The sequence below is a fragment of the Chlorocebus sabaeus genome, chromosome 1 (assembly GCF_047675955.1).
Source record: "Chlorocebus sabaeus isolate Y175 chromosome 1, mChlSab1.0.hap1, whole genome shotgun sequence".
Classification (NCBI taxonomy): domain Eukaryota; kingdom Metazoa; phylum Chordata; class Mammalia; order Primates; family Cercopithecidae; genus Chlorocebus; species Chlorocebus sabaeus.
The window spans coordinates 55,281,339-55,306,939 of NC_132904.1; the positions used below are offsets into that span (position 1 = coordinate 55,281,339).

Consider the following 25,601-nt stretch of genomic DNA (forward strand, 5'->3'; position numbering starts at 1 on the left):
CCTGTCTCACCCTCCTCCTGGGACTACAGGCGCCTGCCACCACGCCCAGCTAATTTTTATATTTTTGGTAGAGACAGGGTTTCACCATATTGGTCAGGCCGGTCTCAAACTCCTGACCTCAGATGATCCACCCGCCTCAGCCTCCCAAAGTGCTGGGATTACAGGCATGAGCCACCGCCCCCGGCTGACAGTAGCTTTCAATAAACTCTCTTCTCACTGCACTCTGTGACTCACTTTGAATTCCTTCCTATACAAGACCCAAGAACCCTCTCTTGGGGTCTGGATCAAAACCCATTTTTCTGGCAACAATACAGTATCTAGATGATTTAACTCATGGCTACAAGTTTAGAGAAATATGTTGCATTAGGCAAGCTCTTTTCATTTCAAGCAACTGACTCACCTTAAAATAGCTTAAGCCAAAAGAGGAATATGTATAGGCTCACGGAACCAAACTAAGATTGGCGTCAGGGACTCAGACGTTCTCAGATCTTGCCCTCCTCATTTCTCAATTCTGCTTCTGTGTCGGTTCATTCACTTCACCTGCAAATCAGCTTTTGCTAAGCAGCTTGGCTTCCTTATCTTTGCCAGCAACTGGAGCATCTGCAAGGTTCCAGGAGAAACTCCATTTGGTTCAGCCCAGATCATATAGGTGCCCCTGTATTCAAGGGAGTGGTGCCCATTATCAAAAATTTGTAGGGGGAGTAGAGGATGATTATTGGACAAATCTTTGCAAGCCAGGTGACTTGCTCAATTTCTATTGACTGCATATGCTAATAATTTTTTTTTTTTTTTTTCTGAGACAGGGTCTCACTCTGACATCCAGGCTGGAGTGCAGATCTTGACTCACTGCAACCACTGCCTTCTAGGCTCAGGTGATCCTCCCACCTCAGCCTCCCAAGTAGCTGAGACTACAGGTACACACCATCATACCTGGCTAATTTTTGTATTTTTAGTAGAGCTGGGGATTCACAAGTTGCCCAAGCTAGTCTCGAACTCTTGAGCTCAAGCAATTCCCAAAATGCTAGAGTTACGGGTGTGAGCCACCATGTCTCAAATATACATACATATATATATATATATATAGTTTGTTTGTTTGTTTTGTTTTTTTGAGATGGAGTTTTGCTCTTATTGTCCAGGCTGAAGTGCAATGGCACGATCTCAGCTCACCACAAACTCTGCCTCCTGGGTTCAAGCGATTCTCCTGCCTCAGTCTCCAGAGTAGCTGGGATTACAGGCATGCGCCGCCACACCCAGCTAATTTTGTATTTTTAGTGGAGACAGGGGTTTCTCCATGTTGGGCAGGCTGGTCTCCAACTCCTGACCTCATGTGATCCGCCCACCTTGGCCTCCCAAAGTGCTGGTATTACAGGCGTGAGCCACCGCACACGGCCCCGGCCTCAAATATTTTTTAAAAGGCAAAGGAGTGGGAAAGCTTCGGTAATCCCACCACTCACATAAATGACAGCTGTTGTTGGCCTTTATTCTTTTAGTGCTTTAACAACAATCCCATGTGTACAATTTTGTTTGCTGATTTTTCTTTTTAATTTATTATAACACATACATTTCTCTAATCATAAAAACTTCTTGAAACGCTGCTTTAAATAGCTATGTAGTATACTTTAAAGACTCACCTAGGCTGGAGTGCAGTGGCACATTCTCAGCTCACCGAAACCTCCAGCTCCCGGGTTCAGGTGATTCTTCTGCCTCAGCCTCCCAAGTAGCTGGGATTACAGCACCTGCCACCACACCTGGCTAATTTTTGTATTTTTAGTAGAGATGGGGTTTCACCATGTTGGCCAGCCTGATCTTGAACTCCTGACCTCAAATGATCCACCCATCTTGGCCTCCCAAAGTGCTGGAATTACAGGCGTGAGCCACCACTCCCAGCCTTCTGAAGACTTTTAACCACTTCATCCAGAAGGAAAGAAGTCAGCGGCAGCTGAGTGAGGAGGCATTCCTTCTGTGCATGTGCCTCTGTCCTCAGTCTCCGGAGGCACTTTAAGTTCCTGGGACACAATTCCGACTTCAGAGCAGAGGGCATTACACTAGAATTCCCCCTCCCCATTTCCTGCACTTCCCAAAACTTGTCTCATTCACACTTATTCTTCCTCTGCTCCAGGCTCAGAGAACTTGCTACAAATTTGGCTAGTGGTTCAGCCAAACACCTTTAGGTTTGAATCCTGACGCTGTAGCTTTGTAATTGAGGAAACATTTTACCTCTCTAAAAACCATTTGTAAAATGGGGATTTTGTCACAGAGTTCTTATGAGGATTAAATGTCATTATGTATATAAAACACTTAGCATGTAGATGATAAATAATAGCAAAATAAGCAAAACCCAGGCCAGGTGCGGTGGCTCACACCTGTAATCCCAGCACTTTGGGAGGTCTAGTCAGACAGATCACTTGAGCCCAGGAGTTTGAGACCAGCCTGGGCAACATGGCAAAACCCTGTTTCTACCAAAAATACACAAATTAGCCAGGCATGGTGGTGCACACTTGTGTCACCAGCTACTTGAAAGACTGAGGCAGGAGGATCATTTGAGCCCAGGAGGTCAAGCCTGTGGTGAGCCGAGATTGGGCCACTGTACTCCAGCCTGGGCTATAAAGTGAGACCCTATCTCAGCAAAACAAAACAAAACAAAACACCCCAGCAAAACCTGAAGAAGATTCCCCTCTAATTATAGCCCTCTCCTCCCTTCCCCTTCTCTTTCAGTCATGCTTCTTGCAAGTGATCTGTGCTTGCTATATCTATTTCCTCATCTCCCATTTACATCTCAACCCATTGTAATCTGGCTGTTTCCCCTGCTCACCAAATATCTTCTAATGCACTCTAGATATCTTCACAGAGCATTGTTCAATCTTTTCTGTATTAGTCACAGTTAATCAATTTCTCCTTCAAAATTCTCTTGTTCTTTATCAGATTCCATCTAGTTTTCCTAATTCTCAGCCTGCACCTTCTTAACTCTCCTTTGCTTCCTCAACTCTCTTTCAAGTCAGGGGTCCTCAACCCCTGAATTAAGGTGAAAACCCCACGGTACCAGTTCGTAGCCTGTTAGGAACTGGCCTGCACAGCAGGAGATGAGCAGCAGGCAAGTCAGAGAAGCTTCATCTGTATTTACAGCTGCTCCCGATTGCTTGCATTACCACCTGAGCTCCACCTCCCATCAGATCAGCCATGGCATTGGATTCTCATAGGAGCACGAACTCTATTGTGAACTGCACATGCGAGGGATCTGGGTTGCATGCTTCTTATAAGAACGTAATCCCTGATGATGTGTCACTATCTCTCATCACCCCAAGACGGGACCATCCAGTTGCAGGAAAACAAGGTCAGGGCTCCCACTGATTTACATTATGGTGAGTTGTATAATTATTTCATTATATATTACAATGTAATAATAATAGAAATAAAGTGCACAATAAATGTAAGGTGCTTGAATCATCTTGAAACCATTCCCCTGCAACCCCTCAATCCCGGTGAAAAAATTGTCTTCCACAAAACCAGTCCCTGGTGCCCAAAAGGTTGGGGATCACCTCTTTAATTAGTATTTGTCTTCAACTTTCATATGTCTAGAAAAAGCATAATTTTTTTTTTTTTTTTTGAGGCGGAGCCTGGCTCTCTTGCCCAGGCTGGAGTGCAGTGGCCAGATCTCAGCTCACTGCAAGCTCCGCCTCCTGGGTTCACACCATTCTCCTGCCTCAGCCTCCCAAGTAGCTGGGACTACAGGCGCCCGCCACCTCGCCCGGCTAGTTTTTTGTATTTTTTAGTAGAGACAGGGTTTCACTGTGTTAGCCAGGATGGTCTCGATCTCCTGACCTCGTGATCCGCCCGCCTCGGCCTCCCAAAGTGCTGGGATTACAGGCTTGAGCCACCGCGCCCGGCCAAAAGCATGATTCTTTACTATGAGATCTGAGTTGGAATTCTGACTCTGCTACCTACTAAATTGATTTCCTAAATTATTTTACTCCCTTGAGCCTTCATACTTTCACCTGCAAGAAAGTTCCTCCTCTCCTGGATAGTCATCCTAAATTGAATTGTATACCAAACCTATATTTCCAGGCCGGGTGCGGTGGCTCACGCCTGTAATCCCAGTACTTTGGGAGGCTGAGGCAGTCAGATCACAAGGCCAGGAGTTCTAGACCAACATAGTGAAACCCTGTCTCTACTAAAAATACAAAAAATTAGCCAGGCATGGTGGTGGGTGCCTGTAGTCCCAGCTACTTGGGAGGCTGAGGCAGGAGAATCACTTGAACCTGGCAGGCAGAGGTTGTGGTGAGCCAAGATCGTGCCACTGCACTGCAGCCTGGGCAACAGAGTGAGACTCCGTCTCAAAAACAAAACAAACAAACAAAAAAACTGTATTTCCCATTGGCATAATGAATTAGTAAGCATAAATTGGAATTCCAGACCTGGAAACCTATTTCATACCATAACTATGTCAAAAATCAGAACAAATATATGCTCTTCAAAATGTTTATTAACCATATAAAACTAAACAATGTGAACTGTGATGTAAATGTTCCTTTGAGGTATTTTTCTTCATGGACTGGACTGGCTGAAGTTTCTTTGACTCTTAGTTTCATGAAGTTTGGACACAACATGCCATCTTTTCCTGGTGAATCTTCCTAGGGCATACATAGATATTTTTCCTTACTTCAGAGACCTTTGAATTTGCATTGAAAATTAGGGTCATCTGCCACAAAGAAAAAAGAAAGTTCAGTGATGTTCAGATGAATGCCTCTCAAAAGTTTCTGAATGCTAAATGTTGGGAGAGGGACAGTTTCAATGATGTCTTATTCTTCCATTTTTATAAACATCTACTTTGCTGAGCTTCCAAGAAATGTCCAGCAATATTATCAGTTTGCAAGAGAAATTTCTAGATTCACTTACTCTGCAGTGTCAGTTTCAGTGATGCTTTTTACAGTTATACAAATACCTTCAAAAATACTGAATGAGGCAGTTTCCTCCAAATTCCTAGTTCCAGGCTTCACTTAAGATTTACATGATATCCAAAACACTTACAAAATTCTTTTTTGGTCTATCCTCCTTGTATTAAGGCTTTAATTGGCCTTTGCAAATTTCACAAATAAAGATACCTTAAGAATGCAACAAATTCTGTAGCAAGCCAACTTAGAAAAAAAAAATGCAACAGCTTATTTGCTCTGTTGGTCAAAGTCAGTGAGATGCTTTGTAAAGATTGGGGAAGAAGGAAAACTACTCTATTGTCAGGATGCTGCTGCTTAAGAATTGGGAGACAGCCTGGAGCATCCCAGGACAGTTAGCATTAAATCTAGCTGTTATGAACTTTTTAAAAAATGCCATAGTTTATTTTCTTGAGACAGAGTTTCACTCTCGTTGCCCAGGCTGGAGTGCAATGGCGCAATCTCAGCTCACCGCAACCTCCCCGTCCTGGGTTCAAGCAATTCTCCTGCCTCAGTCTCCCGAGTAGCTGGGATTAGGGGCATAGGTCACCATGCCCGGCTAATTTTGTATTTTTAGTAGAGACAGGGTTTCTCCATGTGGGTCAGGCTGGTCTCAAACTCCTGAACTCAGGTAATCCGCCCACCTCGGCCTCCCAAAGTGCTGGGATTACAGGCATGAGCCACCATGCCCCACTTTTTTTTTTTTTTTTGTGAGGAGTCGTCTCACTCTGTTGGCCAGGCTGGAGTGCAGTGGCATGATCTTGGCTCACTGCAACCTCCACCTCCTGGGTTCAAGCAATTCTCTGCCTCAGCCTCCCAAGTAGCTGGGATTACAGGCAGGTGCCACCACACCCGGCTAATTTTAGTAGTTTTAGTAGAGATGGAGTTTCACCATCTTGGCCAGGCTGGTCTTGAACTCCTGACCTCATGATCCACCCACGTTGGCCTCCCAAAGTGCTGGGATTACAGGCTTGAGCCACTGTGCCTGGCCTCAAAAAAATACCATAGTTTCTTGACTTCCGGAACAAAGTGGAGTGAAAATCAAAGCTTAATAATGGACTCTTCAAAATACATTAGCTCATTAATTAAAGCCTACTGCTCTTGTATTCTTGGCAGGATAAAGTTAAGGCAACAGTTTCAATTTGCAAGTCAATCACAATATGTAATACCTCCTACCCAACTGCATAGTCAATACTTAAAAATTTTCTACCTTACCAAAGTCAGCTTTCCAAAAAAGAAAAGTTTTATCGATGGCGAATAACTGTCTCAAACAGTAACATACCCCTGCATTTTAGTTAAGTGTTCTGAAAAAACCTTCAATGCTTCAATCTTAGCAACAAACAAAAACTGTTCAAAGTTTCAAACTGTTCAAAGAAAATCCCTATCCACTTATTTTCTATCCACAGCAAGGTCCTAGTTCAGGCCCTCCTTTCTTGTATGGTCATTACTATACAATAATCTTGAAACTAGTCTGAACATAATTCCCTGGATCTATTCTCCAATCTACCACCAGTATCTTCATAAGATATGTATAGTCTTTCGAACCTTCATTCTACCTTGCACAATCCCTCCAGCATTAGCATTTATTACATTTTATTGTCATTATACATTTACGAAAGTCTCCTCTATTTTATCCTGATTTCCTAGTGGGCAAAAACTAATTCTTACTGGTCCTTGGTCTACTATATAGTCAGCACATAGCACTCAACAAAAGTACCTTTAGGTTAAATATGAGTCTAACTCTCATATCAGCTTTTAGATGGCCTAAGCATTCCCTCTTTGAACACCAAATATCAGTTTTCCTTTTTAATCCAATATTCTTATGTGAAAATTTTACTGCAAATATTGATGAAAAACACCTGAATGTTTCTTTGAAGCTAGTGCACTGGAAAAATACACCTTAGTGACTTAAAACGATCATAAATTAACACCAATTATATATATTTTAGGACACAGCCTCTCACTCTGTAACCCAGGCTGGAATGCAATGGCAGCATCGTAGCTTATTTTATAGGTGCAAGCCACAGCACCCAGCCCAATTATCATGATCTTTTTATAGCTTTGTCATCAGTAGCTACTAAAAGGTGTGAGTTGCATGCTCCAGTTCCTGTAGCTTTTTAGGTCTTAACACACATACTCACCAGCTTTTATATCTAATTCTTCTGTCTGCACCAATTCATCTCACACCTCTAAATTTTAAGATACCATAAACTAGAAAGCTAATATAATCAAGTTTGTTAGAAGTATTTATGGCAGAGGTTGGGCATGATTACACACACTCATAGTCCCAGTTACTCCAGAGGCAGGAGGATCTCTTGGGCTCGGGGGCTCAAGACCAGCCTAAGCAACAATGAGTCCCCATCTCTGATTCTAATCAACATCAGAAAAAGATACCATAGAAATAACACTATCACTTCAATTTGCACTCAATTATTTTGTTTTTTGTAGAGATAGGGTCTCACTGTGTTGCCCAGGTTGGTCTCGAACTCCTGGCCCCAAGCAATCCTCCTGCCTTGGCCTCCCAAAGTGGTGGGTATTACAGGCATGAGCCAAGACGCCTCGCCTCAAATCTTAAAACCCAGCCTAGTTTAGTGAGAATTAAAACCCTCCCCACTTTAGGGGCCAGGCACCTGTAATCCCAGCACTTTGGGAGGCCAAAGCAGGCAGATAACCTGAGGTCAGGAGTTCGAGAACAGCCTGGCCAACATGGTGAAACTCCGTCTCTACTAAAAATACAAAAAAATTAGCTGGGTGTGGTGGTGCGTGCCTGTAGTCCCAGCTACTCGGGAGGCTGAGGCAGGAGAATCGCTTGATCCCAGGAGGTGGAGGTTGCAGTGAGCAGAGATCATGCCACTGCACTCCAGCCTAGGGAATACAGTGAGACTCTGTCTCAAAAACAAAAACAAAACCTCCCCAAAGTTTTCTGTGAATCGTATTACTTAATAATCTGAAGATATTTTAAATTACATCATGCTACATTTCTAGCAAGTCACATGCATAACATGCAATGTGATATAAAAATACTAAACATTTATGACAAAATATATTCAAAGTTGATGGGTAAATTTTTCTTCAATGGCAAAATGTAGCTTTGTTCTAAAGCCCACCATGAAATTCCATATTCAATCAAAATGTGCCCTCTGCTTTTATAATAGTACATTATACACACTATACATTTTATAGTATAGTGATAATAGAGATAAAATATTAGAAAACAGGCATCACAAGGATTTAGACAATTAAGGTAAGCTCAGAGTGACTTTTAATATGCCAATCAATGTTAATAAAACACAAGTCAAAGACAAGTGCAAACATGTTTTAGACCAAAATTAATGAGAAAACAAACAATAGACAATTTTTTTCAACATCTGTTAGCCAGTATTATTAGTCAAATGGCTAATCACAGATAAAATATATTTTGTGAAAAACTTGGAATGTCAGAAGTCATTCTGGCATTTCAAACAGCTATATACAATATCACGAAGATCAGTTTATATACACAAATATTGAAGAGAAACCGGGCAAAACATTTAAAAACAGACTAATAATACAATCAAGTACAAAACTTGAGGGGAGACATTTTAAAAGAGTCAGGGAAGGACATTACCAGAACAAGTTACAAAACCAGTAATTATTATACTACATTAATACAGCATTCCAAAGGGGGGAAAGGGTGCATTTTTCCAATGCACTAGCTTCAAAGTTCAAAGGAAAAAAAAAAAGGCAAATAGCTGCTTTTCATCAAAAGCAGCTATACATTTCACATAATTGTTTCAAAAAGAAGACCTATTAACAACAATGATTGTTTAATGCTACAAGTTTACAGCAAAGACAAAACTAAAATAGCAGCAAATTCACAAGGCAATACTTCCACAGAATCATCATCCCATGGTTCATGCAATGCCTACAAAGTGCTCCCAGTGGGATATACAAGTCTAATTCACAATTTAAAAAAATACAAGATGGACACAAAGGTACATTGAAGGCTGAGTAGTAACGAGTCTTTTAGCATGTCCCTTTTCAAAGGGAGAGTATGTCTGTAACAAAGCCCTTGAGTACTTTTTACAGGTCACTACAGGGAAAGACACCTTTTATTACAATGCAACAGCAAACTATAAGCAGCACACCACCACAGTGGTTAACCCTGGAAAGGCTGGTGTAACATCCAACAGTGACACATCCTACAGAAGACAGACTGGTAAGATTAGATGAAAGCCTGACATAGCAATGGTCAAAATACAGCTTTCAACTGTAATTCACAATAAAAGTCCTAATCAGTAAAACTACTGACACCAATCAAGAAAGTAATTGCAAACTGGATTCTATCAGTGATTTCAACCTAGCTTCCTCTTGTCACAGTGTTCAGGGGGAGGTGGGAAATGAGTAGCTCAGTATATAGTAAGGCTGACAGAGCGGTTCATTTTCTTTCCAATAAGTCGAGATGTTCTATTACTCTGGGTGGTGGACCTAGTGGCCATCCGGTCAGTGAAGAGTGCTCTTTCCTCAGCTGCAGCTTTTGCCATCTGTGCTTTCTTGAGTTCTCTGACATAAAAATAGAAAACAAGGTATTACTCTTAGGAAGAGACCCTAAAAAATTAAACACAAACTATATTGTCAATTGGGAGATATTTGCATGCCATCATTATTCTAAGACATAATTGAAAAATAAAACATGAAACTGAAGCTTCTATCAAAACAACTTAAATTTCTGAAATTATTTAGTACTTTTTGAATTAAAATATCACATATACTTGAAAACAAGTAGTAAAGATGCTAGTAATGACTTTGGTTCTTATAAAATAATTTGAGCTGGATGTGGTGACTCACGCCTGTAGTCTCAGCTACTCGGGAAGCTGAGGTTGGAAGACTGCTTGAGCCCAGGAGTTTGAGGCTGCAGTGAGCTATGACAGCGCCACTGCACTCCAGCCTGGGTGACAGAGCGAGACCCCATCTTTTTAAATAAATAATAATACATAATTTCCAGACAAACCTATCCCCAGTAAAAAAAAAATTAAAAATAAGTAATAATTTCAAAAACTCCAATTTATATTGCGAATCTATCCTTACATAACAGAGATAAAAGGAACACTTTATTTCCTATTTGTATGAACTATGATGGATATCAAACTAGTGGCAAGTAAACCTCTTAATATACACTTTTTGAATTTTTTTTTTTTTTTTGAGATGGAGACTTGCTCTGTCGCCCGGGCTGGAGTGCAGTGGCCGGATCTCAGCTCACTGCAAGCTCCGCCTCCCAGGTTTACGCCATTCTCCTGCCTCAGCCTCCAGAGTAGCTGGGACTACAGGTGCCCGCCTAATTTTTGATATTTTTAAAATTTAAATATTAGGCCGGGCACGGTGGCTCAAGCCTGTAATCCCAGCACTTTGGGAGGCCAAGACGGGCGGATCACGAGGTCAGGAGATCGAGACCATCCTGGCTAACACGGTGAAACCCCGTCTCTACTAAAAATACAAAAAACTAGCCGGGCGAGGTGGCGGGCGCCTGTAGTCCCAGCTACTCAGGAGGCTGAGGCAGGAGAATGGCGTAAACCCGGGAGGCGGAGCTTGCAGTGAGCTGAGATAGGGCCACTGCAGTCCAGCCCGGGCTACAGAGCAAGACTCCGTCTCAAAAAAAAAAAAAAAAATTTAAATATTAAATCTTAATACTTAACATAACCTTTTCAAGTCAGTTTTATTAGGTTAAAAGCAAAATGGTTGCAATAAATCAAAAAATTAGAAATGTGATCTGTGGTAACTTAATATTCTCTAATATTCTCTTTTTAATAACCTTTACCATTGCAACCAGTTTTTCGAAAATATCCAGTCATGAAGTCAAATATGAGAATCTTCATTCAGGATAAAAAGATTTAGCCAGAAATTAAAAACATATGTATAAGAATCATATACTAACCAAACTGACATTAATTTCATCCTTTCATAAAATAATAGAATGTTTCAAGGACAATATTAATTTTTGGTGACAATCTGGGAAGAAAACATTGGTATAGGCTCACTTAGCTTTTACTACCATTTATGGCTTGGGGACTATCACCACTTGCAACTATATGTTAGTCTCAACATTTTTAAAGTTCATAATTTTAAAGTTTAGAAACAACACAAATTTAATAGGTCAAATACTAATTTATGGCAGAAGTCCCCAAGCTTTCACTGTATAACAACATATAGAACTACTGGAGCCGGGTGAGGTGGCTCACTCCTATAATCTCAGCACTTTGGGAGGCCAAGGCAGGTGGATGGCTTGAGCCCAAGGAGTTCAAGACCAGCCTGGGCAACATGGCAAAACCCCATCTCTATAAAAATATAAAAATTAGCTGGGTGTTGTGGCACGCATCTGTGGCTCAGCTACTCAGGAGGCTGAGATAGGAAGATAGCTTGAGCCCAGGACGTGGAGGCTGCAATGAGTCATGATAGCACCAGTGCACTTCAGCCTGGCAAAGTGAGATCCTGTCTCAAAAAACAAAAAACACAAAAAACCACCACACCCTTGGTTGACAGAAAGCTTAAATCATCTCATTAAAATCTGAGAATCAAAGTGAATGAAAAAGTAAAAAGAAAACATAAAACCCTCACTTACTTTTGTAAAAGTGAGTTTTTGAATTTTTCGGCATTCAATTCTATTCGTAATTGTTCTGCACTCTTTCTAGAAGCGGACAGTAATACTGAATGCTTTACTAGTGCCATTGCTGAAGGTCTTCTCTCTGGGTCTGGATGAATCATAACCTTAAAAAGAAAAGTAAAATTAACGTACAGACATGCATTTAATAAAACATAGAACCATGTCAATAAAGGGCCTCATATAATGCTCACTTTTAGCAACTCTGTAAATTCTTGGGAAAGCACTTGCGGTATCCGAGGTAATCTACCCTGTCTGATTTCATGCCATTGATCTCCATTTCTAGGAAGAGGTTCAGCACCAGCAGCACATACCACTGTGAGGGCAAGCGCAAAAATATCTGCTTTTGGTAGATGGGTGTAATTCTGTAAAATTAAAACAATTTTTTTAAGGAATGTAAACACGGTCAAAATAAAACAAGATTACACCTCAAAGATGACTTAGGTGAAAAATAAGACTTAATCAAAATGTCTAATATCACATTTAAGTTTGGGACCTATTCAGAGAATAAACTGCTTCTATTTTTGGGAGGTTTATTTTTTAAATTACAAAGTAATATACACTCTTAGGGGGAAAATGCACACACATATATAAAGTAAATGCCTCTTCTTTATCAACAGCTCAATTCAACTCTCAAAAGAAACCCCTCTACCTCTAGGGATTCATATGCAAACACAAAACACGTAGAAACACACTGACAAGTTACAAATACACATATACGTGATAAATCAAACATATATACACACACATATTTACAAAGAACAATGGGATCAATTACACTTTAAATTTTTCTACTTATTCTATTTTCATTCAAAATTTTTATCAAGAAATACTGTCACACTCTTTTGAAACTATATGCCATACTAAAAACTATGTACCATAATTTACTTAATCATTCTCTTATTGGTAAACACTTATTTACATTGTTCTCAACTTGTGTTTGTATATGAATATGTCCATAGGAAAAACTCCTAGAAGTAAAAATTATGAGTCAATGGGTACATGATTTTTAAATATTAATGCAATACTTATACTCTGACTTTCAAAAAGGATATGCCATTTTAAGGTTCCACCAGTGGTGTATGAGAACATATTTTTTACCACAACTCCATTATAAATCTTTGCCTTCATGACTTTTTGCTAATTAAATGCCCTCAGATGATGGTTTAGATTGTATTTCCCTTCTATTAGTTAAACTTAAAAGTTTAATATATCTGATTTTATATTATTCTATCAACTGCTAAGTGTTACAAAGCAAACTATGATTAAGGGAGAAGAAAAATTACCTCCTGTAAAACTTCATTTGCAAGAAAACGACTATCACCCTCTTCAACTTGTGGACTGGAGATCCTTGTTACATGTCCAAGATCACCTGGAAGTATTGAAAAAAATACAGTGAAGAGCAAAAACAAAACAGCCTTCTCTTTATTTTAAGGTAATAATCTGGTTACCTTTCTTACCTATTTTAAATATAACTTTGTTGGATGCCCAATCATCTTCGTCTCCTTCTTCAGAGGCAGCATTTGGGATTGAGGTTCGAGATATGAAAATATTACCTGTCAAACAGTTAATTATATAAGCCAAACTAACAATTAATAATAAAGCCAGAGTTCATAAACAAGATCATATTCCAAAATCATCCAGAATGCTCTTTAAAATGCCAATTCTCAAGTTCTAGCCCAAACCCATGGAATAAGCATCTCAGGGGATAGAGACCAGGATTATATTTGCTGGGATTTTTTTTTTTTTTTTTTTGAGACAGTCTTGCTCTGTTGCCCATGCTGGAGTGCAGTGGCATGATCTTGGCTCACTGCAACAAGGTTCAAGCGATTCTCATGCTTCAACCTCCTGAGTAGCTGGGACCACAGGCACATGCCACCACATCTAGCTAACTTTGATATTTTTAGTAGAGATGGGGTTTCGCTATGTTGGCCAGGCTGATCAAACTCCTGGCCTCAAGTGATCCTCCAGCCTCAGCCTCCCAAAGTGCTGGGATTACAGGCATGAGCCACCACTCTGGGCCTCTGGGAATATATTTTCCAGCCTATCACTGATCCTAAACACTTTAAACTGGATGAGGCCCTTGTCTTCTGCACATTACTCTTCAGCAAAAAAGGTAATATCAGTAATTTGTGAAATTCTGTGAAAGCCCAAATTTTAATGTAGTGCTATAAGGCTGGTGTGAGCAGAATGAGTCATTTAGCCAGTGAGTCTGGCTGACCATACAGCATCTACCTTGCAATATGGCTTTGTGATTCACTATTTCCTACTGTATACACATTACCTTTTTCTTCAAATTCAGGTAAGATCATGACTAACATGAGCTTTTAGTGGCAGATTTTAATAGTTTTATCAGTATAGTATTGGCCAGGTATGGTGGCTCAAGACTGTAATCCCAGTGCTTTGAGAGGCTGAGGCAGAAGGATTGCCTAAGACTTAGAATTTGAGACCAGCCTGGGCAAGATAGTGAGACCGTGTCTCTAAGAAAAGAAAAAGAAAAAATAAAAACAGCTGGGAATGGTGGTGCACGCCTGTAGTCCCAACTACTTGTGAGTCTGAGGCAGGAAGTTCATTTGAGCCAAGGAATTCAAAGCTGCAGTGAGCTATAATTGCACCACTGCATTCTAGCCTGGGCAACAGAGTGAGACTATCTTTGAAAAATAAGGCCGGGAGTGGTGGCTCACACCTGTAATCCCAGCACTTTGGGAGGCCAAGGTGGGTGGATCACTTGAGGTCAGAAGTTCAAGACTAGCATGGACAGCATGACAAAACCCCATCTCTATTAAAAATACAAAAATTAGCTGGGCATGGTGGTGCACGCCTATAATCCCAGCTACTAGGGAGGCTGAGGCAGAAGAATTGCTTGAACCTGGGAGGCGGAGGTTGCAGTGAGCCGAGATCACACCACTGCATTCCAGCCTGGGCGACAGAGCGAGACTCTGTCTAAAAAAAAAAGAAAAGGAAAAAAAAAAAAAAAAAATATATATATATATATATACACACACACACACACACGCACACATACACAAAAATATATAGTATTAAATTTATGTTACATTTACTGGAGTCATCTATACAGTTTTACTTTCTTCATAGGACAACTTATGATGGTATTTGTAAATTTGAAGTTTTTCTTTTTTTCTTTTTCTTTGAGACAGTCTCGCTCTGTCACCCAGGCTGGAGTGCAGTGGTGTGATCTTAGCTCACTGCAACTTCTGCCTTCCGGGTTCAAGCAATTCTCCTGCCTTAGCCTCTAGAGTAGCTGGGACTACAGGCACCTGCCACCATGCCCAGCTAATTTTTTGTATTTTAGTAGAGATGGGGTTTCACTGCGTTGTCCACGCTGGTGGCGAACTCCTGAGCTTAGGCAATCCGCCTGCCTCAGCCTTTCCAAAGTGCTGGGATTACAGGTGTGAGCCACCATGCAGGCCAATTTTTTTTTTTGAGACAGTCTCACTTTGTCGCCTAGGCTGGAGTTCAATGGCGCGATCTCTGCTCAATGTAACCTCCGCCTCCTGGGTTCAAGCGATTCTTCTGCCTCAGCCTCTCGAGTAACTGGGACTATAGGCACATACCACCACACCTGGCTAATTTTTGTAATTTTAGTAGAGACGGGGTTTCACCACATTGTCCAGGCTGGTCTCGAACTCCCGCCTCGTGATCCACCTACCTCGGCCTCCCAGAGTGCTGGGATTACAGGTGTCAGTCACTGCGCCTGGCCTAAATCTGAAGATTTTTAAACTTCACATCCCTTCATATTTTCAACTTTTATACCGTATAAGGGTCTATTTTATTTATCTAACACTTTATATGAATACAGCTATTCCTTAAGAATTCACATTTACTGCCTTAAGTCCAAAGATATTTTTCTCTTTTGAAAATAAAACACATGCCAGGCACAGTGGCTTACGCCTGTAATCTTAGCACTTTGGGAGGCCCCGGTGGGCAAATCACGAGGTCAGGAGTTTGAGACCAGCCTAGCCAACATGGTGAAACCCCGTCTCTACTAAAAATACAAAAAATTAGCTGGGCATGGTGGCACATGCCTGTAGCACGGCTACTCGGAAGACTGAGGTGGGATGACTGCTTGAGCATGGGATGGGGAGGTTGCAGTGAGTGGAGATGGTGCCACTGCATTCTGGCCTGGAGGCCAAAAAAGTTTATCATCTCAAATTTTGGGGGTTAACAAGGGAAGAGATAAACAGAAATCATAAAACAATATTGGTAAGTGGATCCAAGGCCTTTTAAAACTAACAATGAGAAAACATAAGATACATATTTTTTCAATGTTGTCATAATGAAGTAATTTATTCTCTATAACCCCAAAGAACACAGGTCAGAAGATCTGCAATACTTACTAGGTTTTATATCCATGTGAACCAAAGACATTGAATGAATATACCTCAAGCCTCGGCCAACTTGTAAAAGGAGATCCTTCAACTCTGCTTCTTTAAAGTAACTCATGATTCTGTAGTTTTCACTTATAGCATCAGCTAAACTTCCACCTGACAAAAATAGAAAATATTAGCATTTTCTTCTTTCTGAAATATTTTCTTTCTTCCATCTTTACTGAATGAGTCTCAACCAACCAATCTCAACCAAGAAAGTGTTATTTTATAGGACCTTCTCCCTTCAACCTGCTTGTGAAATCAAAATTTTATTTTTTCAATAGGTAATACATCTGCATGGGTACAAAATAAAATGTAAAGTCTCTCTCTCAATCATACACCTCAGCAACCCACCTGTTTCCTTCCCAGAGTAAACCAGTATTATCAGGGTTTTTTGTTTTTTTGTTTGTTTGTTTTAATTTATAAGAGACAGAGTCTATTTATGGTGCCCAGCTGGAATGCGTGGCTATTCACAGGCTTGATCCCACTACTTATCAGCACAGGAGTTTTGACTTGTGCTGTTTCCGACCTAAGCCAGTTTACTCCTCTTTAGGCAACCTGGTGGTGACCCACTCCAGAGGCCACCATACTGATGCTCAACTTAGATCGGCATAGCGCACCACAGCCTATAATTCCCAAACCCAAATTCAAATTCCCTGCTTCAGACTCCCAAGCAGCTGGGACTACAGGCATTGCCACCACACCCAGCTCAGGTCTATGTATTCTTTTCAACTTTTTGCATAAATAACGGCATATGTTTATTATCTTAAAGATCATTCTATACCAACATACAAAGACAACCGATTTCTTCTTGTCTCTATAGAATTCCATTGTATAATTGAATAGAAATGCATTTATCAGCTGGGCACGGTGGCTCACACCTGTAATCCCAGCACTCTGTGAGGCTGAGGCGGGCGGATCACGAGGTCAGGAGTTCGATCACAAGTCATGATCAAGAGGTCATGACCATCCACACCAACATGGCAAAACCCTGTCTCTACTAAAAATACAAAAATTAGCCGGGTGCAGTGGCGCGCACCTGTAATCCCAGCTACTCAGAAGGCTAAGGTAGGAGAAATGCTTGAACCTGGGAGGCGGAGGTTGCAGTGAGCTGCTATCAGGCCACTGCACTCCAGCATGGGTGACAGAGAGAGACTCAGTCTCAAAAAAAAAAAAAAAAGAAATGCATTTATCAGTCCCCCATTTGATGGACATTTTAAAATTATTTCCAAGTCTTTGCTATTACATACTATGGCCTAATAAATAACCTTGTACAATGGTCATTTCACATACATTTAGTATATCACCTAGAAGCCAAATTGCTGGGTTAAAGGGTATGCACGTTTGTAATATATGGAGATTGTGTGTTTTACACATACACATTTCTCCATCGAGAAGGCTGTACCAATATATATGCCCATTGTCGATGCATGAGAATACCTGTTTCCACATACCCTTGACAAGTCTATAAATGTTATAGGTAAAAAGTATTTTAGTATAGTTTTAATTTATTAATTTATACTACTCTTACTGTGAATAAGACCATAACCTGCTTTTATAGAATTAGTTAAATCAGTCAGTTAATTTGTTTATATTTTTTCAAACTTTTAAAGTTTATATTTTATCTCAAAGGCAATGAGGAATTGTTTTAAACATCTACTGTTTAAGTCTTAGGAATAAAAAAATCAGATCTGGGTAATAAAATTAGGAAGGTCAATGATGTATTAGTCAGAAAAGGAGGTCCTACAATTTAAATAAGACTGAATAATATAATGTCAAACGTGTTTTTAAAATAAAAATAAATTACCATCTCGGTATCTTAGTCTTGAGTATGTTCTCCTTACTTGTACAAATCTTGAACTGAGTGGGGGGAAAAGAGTGCTCTAGAAGAGAGCAAACCAATAACACTGTCAGCCAAGACAGGCAAAGTCCTAGATCAAATTTGCTAGAAAGAATATGGCTAATTCTTTTTTTAGCAGATTCAGCAACCTTAGCTGTGCCAATTTCTTCTTTTATTGCTAGAAGGGCAAGAAAGGTGACGAGAGTAAAACAGGTTCTGACATTTCAGGTTCTCTTTCCCTATCCATCAACATTTTTCTACACTTGTTTATACAGGTTAATTCCAATCTATCACCAAACCAAGATAAAAGGCTTATAATGTAAGTGAATAAGATAATAAGGAAATTAAATCGCAATAAAGGGAATCAGTTACTCATGTACAAATAACAGAATCATTTTCCTGTGAAACTGTGGAAAAGATGTGAAGATGAGCCCTATTAGTATATTCAAAGCTTTATGTGGAAAGAGGAATGGTGGACACAGGAAACAAAAGGAAGAGATCACAAATGCATCCAGATAGTCTTATTTTCTTTTATCTAAGTAGGACAAACAGCCACACAAAGAGGCAGTCGTGTTTCATGCAGGACTACTTATTTTCTTCAAGAGTCTTATATTGCTTTAAGAGGCTGAGGCAGGCGGATCACGAGGTCAGGGTTCAAGACTAGCCTGATCAACATGTTGAAACCCGGTCTCTACTAAAAATACAAAGATTAGCTGGGCATGGTGGCACGTGTCTGTAATCCCAGCTACTCGGGAGGCTGAGACAGGAGAATCACTTGAACCCCAGAGGTGAGGTTGCAGTGAGCAGAGATTGCTCTGCACTCCAGCCTAGGTTACAGAGCAAGGCTCTGTCTCAAAACAAAATAATAAATTAAATAAAAACTTATTTTAAATAGATTATTTATAATCTAACATTATTACAGGTCAAGGTTTTTGTAATCTGAGAGGATAGCAAGACTAGTCACTCTTCCCTATCTCCCAGGCTCAAGTAAGTTTTCTCAAAATCATCTGATTTACGCAACCATGTACTAGTAGGTTGCTACATATTTGCCATTCCTGGACTACTAATGAACTATTCTGTTAAGAGAACTATTCACATCAACAAGATGAGAAAGAGAAAAAAGGAAACTGAAAAGAGATGGTGTCTAGCAAATATGGAATGGACATGACATTATGGTCAAGTTGTTCTAGGTCAAATGCAATACCTGAAAAATAAAGGTTAAGAAATAGAATAATCCATAAGGTTGTGATAGTTACATAAATATTTTAATGGTATGAATAGAAACATCTCAAGAGCTGTGTGAAAAAAACTAGCAGCAATGCTGTATACTAGACACTCAAGTTCTTTCAAGTGTGGAGAACTTTATTAAATAACTTAACGAGGAATCAGGTTTGAAAAATGGATCTTGGCCGGGCGCGGTGGCTCAAGCCTGTAATCCCAGCACTTTGGGAGGCCGAGACGGGCGGATCACGAGGTCAGGAGATCGAGACCATCCTGGCTAACACGGTGAAACCCCGTCTCTACTAAAAAATACAAAAAACTAGCCGGGCGTGGTGGCGGCGCCTGTAGTCCCAGCTACTCGGGAGGCTGAGGCAGGAGAATGGCGTAAACCCGGGAGGCGGAGCTTGCAGTGAGCTGAGATCCGGCCACTGCACTCCAGCCTGGGCGACAGAGCCAGACTCCGTCTCAAAAAAAAAAAAAAAAAGAAAAATGGATCTTTTACTTCTGTCTTGTTCACTGTTTTTAAATATGGGGGACCTGAATCCATACCTACACCACTTATTTATTTACAAGTTATGAGATAACTGGTCTTGTTTATTTAAGGAATAAAAAGAATCAACAAAAATAAATCTTTGTTATCTCCTCTCAACTGTTCACTAAACTCTAAATTCTCTATATTCACAAAAGATATACAGAAACAGAAACAATCTATAGATATTTTTCATTTCAGACTGGTAATGTGCTGATGTTGTAACAAGCTTAGAGGGAGGCACATTTCACACTTCAGTATGAAAACCCAATCATCATGCTTATAACTACAAAAATGTTGAGAAATAATCTATAAAAGATTTGGTGTATAATAATGACAGACGTCCATAAGAACCAGAATTCTGACCAAGATTTTGGTAAAGGTTTTTAATAGAAAAGGACAGACGTAAGTCAGCCCTTGAAGGACTTACTGAAACTGAAAGCTATACAGAGACATCCAGAGTTGAATCCATACATGCCTGTTTGTTTCATCCTTGGGGGAGAGAAGGCAGAGAAGACAAGCTAGAGAACTAAAATAATGTAACATAATAAAAGTGTTAGTGGATTCTAGTGGTAGACTAGGTTGGACACATGGGAGTAGGGCAGGACTACAGAACGCTTAAAGAAACAGCTGAATTTAGATCAATGGAGACTCACTGACTAACAAACCTCAGTTTTAGCACCACACCACATGAAAAGGAAATAAAAGACTAGACACAGAAGAATCTATTCAACATAACATTTCATAATACTACATGCTCCACACACTATGCTAGGTACTAAGGACACCAAAGTATATGTGGCGAGGCCATTGTCTTCTCGAAAAGTTCAGTTGGAGTGATAAGCACATAAATAGTACCCAAAGTTCTACTACTGGGTATGTACTAGGTGCTTCAGAAGGGAGAAGGTTTTTAATCTTGTACTTGAAATTTGTTAGGCCTCTGATCTTTAAATTTATAAAAGATAAAAGTGACAGAAATAGAGCAAGATTTTAGATAACCATAAATACTTCCTCGGTGTTCATTTTCTCAAGCTCACAAGAAAACCATTACATCACTCACCATTACAATATTCATTCTGTATAAGCATGTGATCATCTTCTGCCCACGCAGAGAAATATCGAACTACATGAGAATGCTGTCCAAGCACTGCATGAGCATATACTTCTCTCAAAGCATTCTGCCTAGGAGAATTTGAGATTAATAGAATGGTAAATAATTTTCACTCAAGCTTAAACTGAATTAATTTATCTGAAACTTCATACAATAAACTTTTGTATCTATTGTTATGCTAAAAAGCAACTTGCTTAAGAGAGAAGGGGTTTAGACTTGTAAGAGATTTTTCCAAAGGCAGATTCCACTAAAGATTTATCAGAAAGAAGAAATGTTGCTTGCCCTAGGACTCAGGTAAGAATAAATTTCATTTTACTGTGAATTCATGGATGCTGACTAGAAATAAGAAATTTAAGTTAGGTTCCAAATCAGACTACTCATATTATTCAACAAGTCCAATAAGAACTGATGGTACTAAGTGAAAAAGACCTGATTAAATCATTACAACTTCTCAAAGTTAGAGATGGAATTCAGTGTTTGATCAGCTGAAACCTTAATGTTAGTAACACCATAGGGGACAAAAGAGCAAAAGACAAAATGTTTAATACATACTCATCAACAGAGCCGGCCAATGGCTTTTTTGATCGCTTAATGGCATAAATGCATCCATCCAGCCTCTTCACACACTTAAATACAGAACCAAATTCTCCAGAGCCAATTTTCTCTAGCTCATGAAATTCTGTTGTATACCGGGACTTCATATTGCTTTCAGTAATTGTAATTCTCTGTAATAAAAAGTGTTTCCATATATGTAATACAAATATACGAAAACAATTATTTTTTGCTATGGTGATAGGGCTATGTGTGAAATTTAAAAACCATTCTACCTTATGTATAAATGCTTATTTAACATATTCATAGCATACTTTAAGTGGTAGAAAGGTAAATTTCAAAAAAAAATAAAAAGCTATTTACCTTAGCAGGTCTTGTTTCATCTTCAAGCTCATAATCACTGGCTTCCATGTCTTCACCAAAGGAACTGAAAAAATATGTATTTTTCTATCAATATATCTGACAGATACATCCACGCCATTTAACAGAAACTAAATTTTGATAAGTATACCAAACCAATCTTAGGTTATTTGGATAACCAAATTGTTAAATAAACGACTTACTCATTCCAATATGTTCTCTTTCTACGACGACACTGTCCTGAGGAATGAAGCAACAAAGAATCCGGAGTAAAAGGATTAATATTCACTTGAGGAGTCTGTCGCACATCAAATTCCCTTTTTCCTGATTTTTCTGTATCCATGAAGAGAGAACTACCCCGGAGCTTCACAGAGCTGGAATCAATTCCTCGAGCTTTGGAGAGCAAACTCTAGGGAAGGAAAAATACAAATACAATTTTTAGGATCCAAGTCCTATCCTCAGCCTTCTCAACCTAACCTTCAACGAGCCTTATTCATATGGCTGAATGCGTAGGTCAAAGCGACACACAAGCCTTTGTTAGAGTTCGAGCAAAATAAATTGTGGCTAATTTAGGAAGACTGAAACTGGGTATTAACTACCTTTTCTGGAAAAAAATAGCCAAGTAAAATCTGCCTCTAACCCTAAAAAGAATATGAATGCTGCCTAAAACTAAGTTCATTCTAGTGGCTAAAAGTTAACAAATTATTTCAACCCATCCAAAAATAGAAAGCAGTCCGAGAGCCCCATAAAAGCTCCCCTCCCCCATCTAAATAGGGCTTGGATAGCCACCTTCACTGGACTCCTCCCCTCACTTCCAGTGGGATTTTGCCTTGAGCAAGTCGGCCAATAAACCGTAAAGCTCAAAAGCACACATATTCCTGAGGCTGATGACAAACGGTACACTGAAAACAAAACAAACTCACTTTAAAAGGTGCATTTTCCATATTAATCTTACAAATGCGAGGCTTGTCTTAATCTCTGGAAGTATCAGCTTTAAAATCCGCAGTTTTAAAAGTGGTAATCTGCAGAGTACTGGAAGGCCATTCAAAACACAGGTGCTGAACACCTCCTTCTTTAAGATACCTTATCAACAGTAGGATGTTCCTAATCGCACGGAGGCCGGCCAAACTCTGGGCACTACAAACCCAACGATATAAACAAACGCTAGGCCAAGACCTTGTCCAGAAAGAGGCTTCAGCGCTACCTGGACTTACGGATAAGGATGAGTTTCTAGGACTGCAAATGCTTGGAAGGCCAGCCTTTACTCCCAAGTCCAAGCGCAGTGTCCCTGCATGCCCCAGACTTTCCCCCCATCAACGCCACACGACACGACACGACACGATCAGCGCAGGACAATTTTTTTTTTTAACTCCTTCTGCCTGCGCCGCCCAAATTACAGGCCCGATCACCGCGTTTAAAAGGCACCATATGGCTCGGGAGGTGTCAGGTGGCCGAGCCAGTACCCTCCAGCATCCTCGCAAACCGCGTTATCGGTGCCGCACTCGAGGCTGACGCTCGGGGCGGCCCGGAGTCAACAGGCGGCAAATCCTCGGCCACCTGGACGGGCCGATCCGCCCCTTTGTAAGATGAAAAAGTTCCAGACGAGGCCCATTGTTCAGTTACATAATCTCAACGGACAACCTCGGGACAGGGCCAAAAACAAGGGCTGCCAACTTTGGGGGGCGGCGCAGGAAAGCGAGCGGGGGTGCAGCCGGCCGGTTATGTAACCGAACCCAGGCAGCGGCGCTGGGCTCCGGCGCCGCGGCCTTTTTAAAAGGCTGGGTCGGCGCGGGCCCGGGGTCCCGGCCGCCGGGTGCCCGCGCCCGCCGCTCTCACCTTGGGCGTGTGCGGGGTGTCGAAGAGCCGCAGCTTGCGGAAGGTCTTGTGCGGCGGGGTGCCCGGGTGGTCCGGCCGCGGCGAGCAGCGGCCTTCGCCCGCCCGGCGCGCCCCGCAGCCCCGCGGCGACGCATCCCCCGGGCCGCCGCAGCGCACCGGCGAGAAGGAGCTGCCCAGAAAGTAGGGGGCCGCCGGCGACTTGACCGGCGACGAGGAGCCGAAGCCCTCCTCCTCCCACGAGTCGCCCTCCGCCCCGCCGCCCGCCTCGTCCGCGCCCGGGCAGGCGCCGGGCAGCAACAGGTCCTCCTCCAGCTCGCCGGGGCTCTCGGGGGCCTGCCCGGGCGAGCGGCGGCGCTCGGGCCCAGGCTCCGTGGGGCTCCGCGCGGGCGGCAGCGGCGAGTCGGGCTCTTGAAAGGCCGAGTCCTCCCCGGTGCTGTGGCCGCTGCCCTCCTCCTCCTCTTCTTCCTCTTCCTCCTCACAGTCGCTGCAGGGCGAGAAGATCAGCTTCTGCCGCAAGGTGCAGGCCGCCCCGGCGCGACGGGGCGGCGGCGGCTGCTGCCGGCTCAGGAAGCTCATCGCGGCCCGGGGAACCCGGCCGAGGACCGGAGAGCGGAGACCCACGGGGTCCAGGACACTGCAGACCAGGGGGCGGGTCCGCCACGTGCGGCTGGGCGCGCCTAGTCGCAGTCGCGGCGTCTCTGAGCGGCGGCGGCCTGCGGCTCCGGGGCGCTCGAGCTGCGGACGGTGGCGGCAGCGGCGGCGCGGACTGTCCGGCAGAGGCGGGGCGGCCCGAGCACCGAGGCTGAGGTCTCCTCAGGTCCAGTCTCAGGTTCGGGCTCCGCGGCTTCCCGCGACCGTTAACCACGTGAGTGCCCAGTCCACCAATCCCCGTCCAGCTCCGGGTTTGAAAAAAAAAGGAGGGCGCGACGTAGCCCGCGGGGGAAGGACCAGCTACGCGATTTTGGCGGGAACCCGCTGGCTCCGCCCCCGGCTCGGCGCCAGCCAAATCTGGGCTGGCTGTGGTGTTCCGGGCCTATGAGCTAGCCCGGAGTGGCTGGAACACCGCCCGGACGGGGCTGGGCCCGGGACCCGAGGCGGCCTTCTGGGAGGGGCAAAAGAGAGCTGGACTCGCCGAAGCCGACCCGAAAGCCGGCCTGGACGCAGCCTGGTCGCTGCTCCTCCCGCGCTGGGGGATCTGAAGAGGGGCAGGCGGCCGAGCAGCACCTCTCGGTCTCTTCGAGCTGAGAAGAGCCAGGGACCGAATGGCCTTCGGCCGCTGTCCCTGGAGGCCGCTTCTTGCCGCTTGTCGCTTGGGGCAAGCCACTGAGGCGTAGTGGGCGTGGCAGTGGGTATCCGCTTTTCGGGTGGAGGTCTGAGCCGGAAATGGTGACTCAGGCCTCAGGACCTTTCTGAACTGCGGGAGCCGATGTGCTTAGGCTGGACACTGGCTGGGAGGAGGCCTCCGAGCCCCATTATTTCCCCGGGTGGGTGGCTGTTAGGGGCGGGTGTCTGCACAGCGAGAAGAGCTCTCCCAAGCAGAGGTCCACCTCTGCAGCTGACCTTGTCCGCGGCCAAAAGGAACAGCAGCACAGTCGCCCACCATGAAACCAAGTGCCCAGCACACGATCTCCGTGTTTACATTTGTTCGCCAGCACGTGGGCATGCGTTGGCAAAACCGATTGGCCCGGCTCGCTGCAAACTGAAACGCAATTAAAAAAAAATCTTCCTAGTGCTTCGTTAAACTGATTTAATCCGTCCCTTAATGCACTTACACGTTTCTTCCAGTTTTTTTTTCTGAGACATGGTCTTGCTCTGTCACCCAGGCTGGAGTGCAGTGGCACGATCTCAGCTCACTGCAACCTGCAACCTCGCCTTTAGGGTTCAAGCGATTCTCATGCCTCAGCCACCCGAGTAGCTGGGATTACAGGCGGCTGCCACCACACCTGGCTAATTTTTGTATTTTTAGTAGAGACGAACTTCCCAATGTTGGCCAGGCAGGTCTCCAACTCCTGATCTCAAGTGATCCGCCCGCCTCAGCCTCCCAAAATGCTGGGATTACAGACGTGAGCCACCCCTCCCGGCCTCTTCCAGTTTTCTGTTGTAAATAACCCCGTGGTGTATATTCTTCCTTCTCCATGTTTTTTGTTTGTTTGTTTATTTTCCAACACAAAGTCTCGCTCTGTCGCCCAGGCTGGAGTGCAGTGG

At 42.6% G+C, this 25,601-nt stretch overlaps 1 protein-coding gene and 1 non-coding gene across 4 annotated transcripts; both read right to left on the reverse strand.

Annotated features, from left to right (window-relative positions):
- Nucleotides 1-8,170: 8,170 nt before the first annotated feature.
- WEE1 (WEE1 G2 checkpoint kinase) lies at nt 8,171-24,208 on the reverse strand. 3 transcript variants are annotated; one of them, XM_037999722.2, is made up of 11 exons: nt 23,397-24,208; nt 21,764-21,969; nt 21,564-21,627; nt 21,201-21,373; nt 20,598-20,719; nt 15,918-16,064; nt 13,020-13,115; nt 12,846-12,931; nt 11,754-11,924; nt 11,521-11,666; nt 8,171-9,467 (listed from the first exon to the last, which is right to left on the reverse strand). In XM_037999722.2, the coding sequence occupies exons 1-11, from the start codon at nt 23,970-23,972 to the stop codon at nt 9,314-9,316; spliced, it is 1,941 nt and encodes a 646-aa protein (XP_037855650.1). In that variant the 5' UTR covers nt 23,973-24,208; the 3' UTR covers nt 8,171-9,313. The 3 variants fall into 3 exon arrangements, with proteins under 3 accessions (XP_037855650.1, XP_037855652.1, XP_037855651.1); XM_037999724.2 differs by lacking the exon at nt 23,397-24,208 and adding an exon at nt 22,775-22,873; XM_037999723.2 differs by lacking the exon at nt 23,397-24,208 and adding an exon at nt 22,484-22,596.
- On the reverse strand, nt 19,733-19,835 carry LOC119624648 (small nucleolar RNA U13). Its single transcript, XR_005240801.1, has one exon. It is a non-coding gene; the product is annotated as a small nucleolar RNA U13 (small nucleolar RNA).
- Nucleotides 24,209-25,601: the final 1,393 nt, after the last annotated feature.

What these genes read in the sequence shown, in the direction of transcription:
- WEE1 (XM_037999722.2), bottom strand. Translation starts at nt 23,972, where the DNA reads ATGAGCTTCCTGAGCCGGCAGCAGCCGCCGCCGCCCCGTCGCGCCGGG. An exon ending in CAAATGAAGTTTTACAGGAG is followed by an intron (nt 11,925 to 12,845) that starts GTAATTTTTCTT and finishes TTAATTTTACAG; the next exon opens with AATTACACCCATCTACCAAA. An exon ending in AATTTACAGAGTTGCTAAAA is followed by an intron (nt 11,667 to 11,753) that starts GTGAGCATTATA and finishes TTTCTTTTTAAG; the next exon opens with GTTATGATTCATCCAGACCC.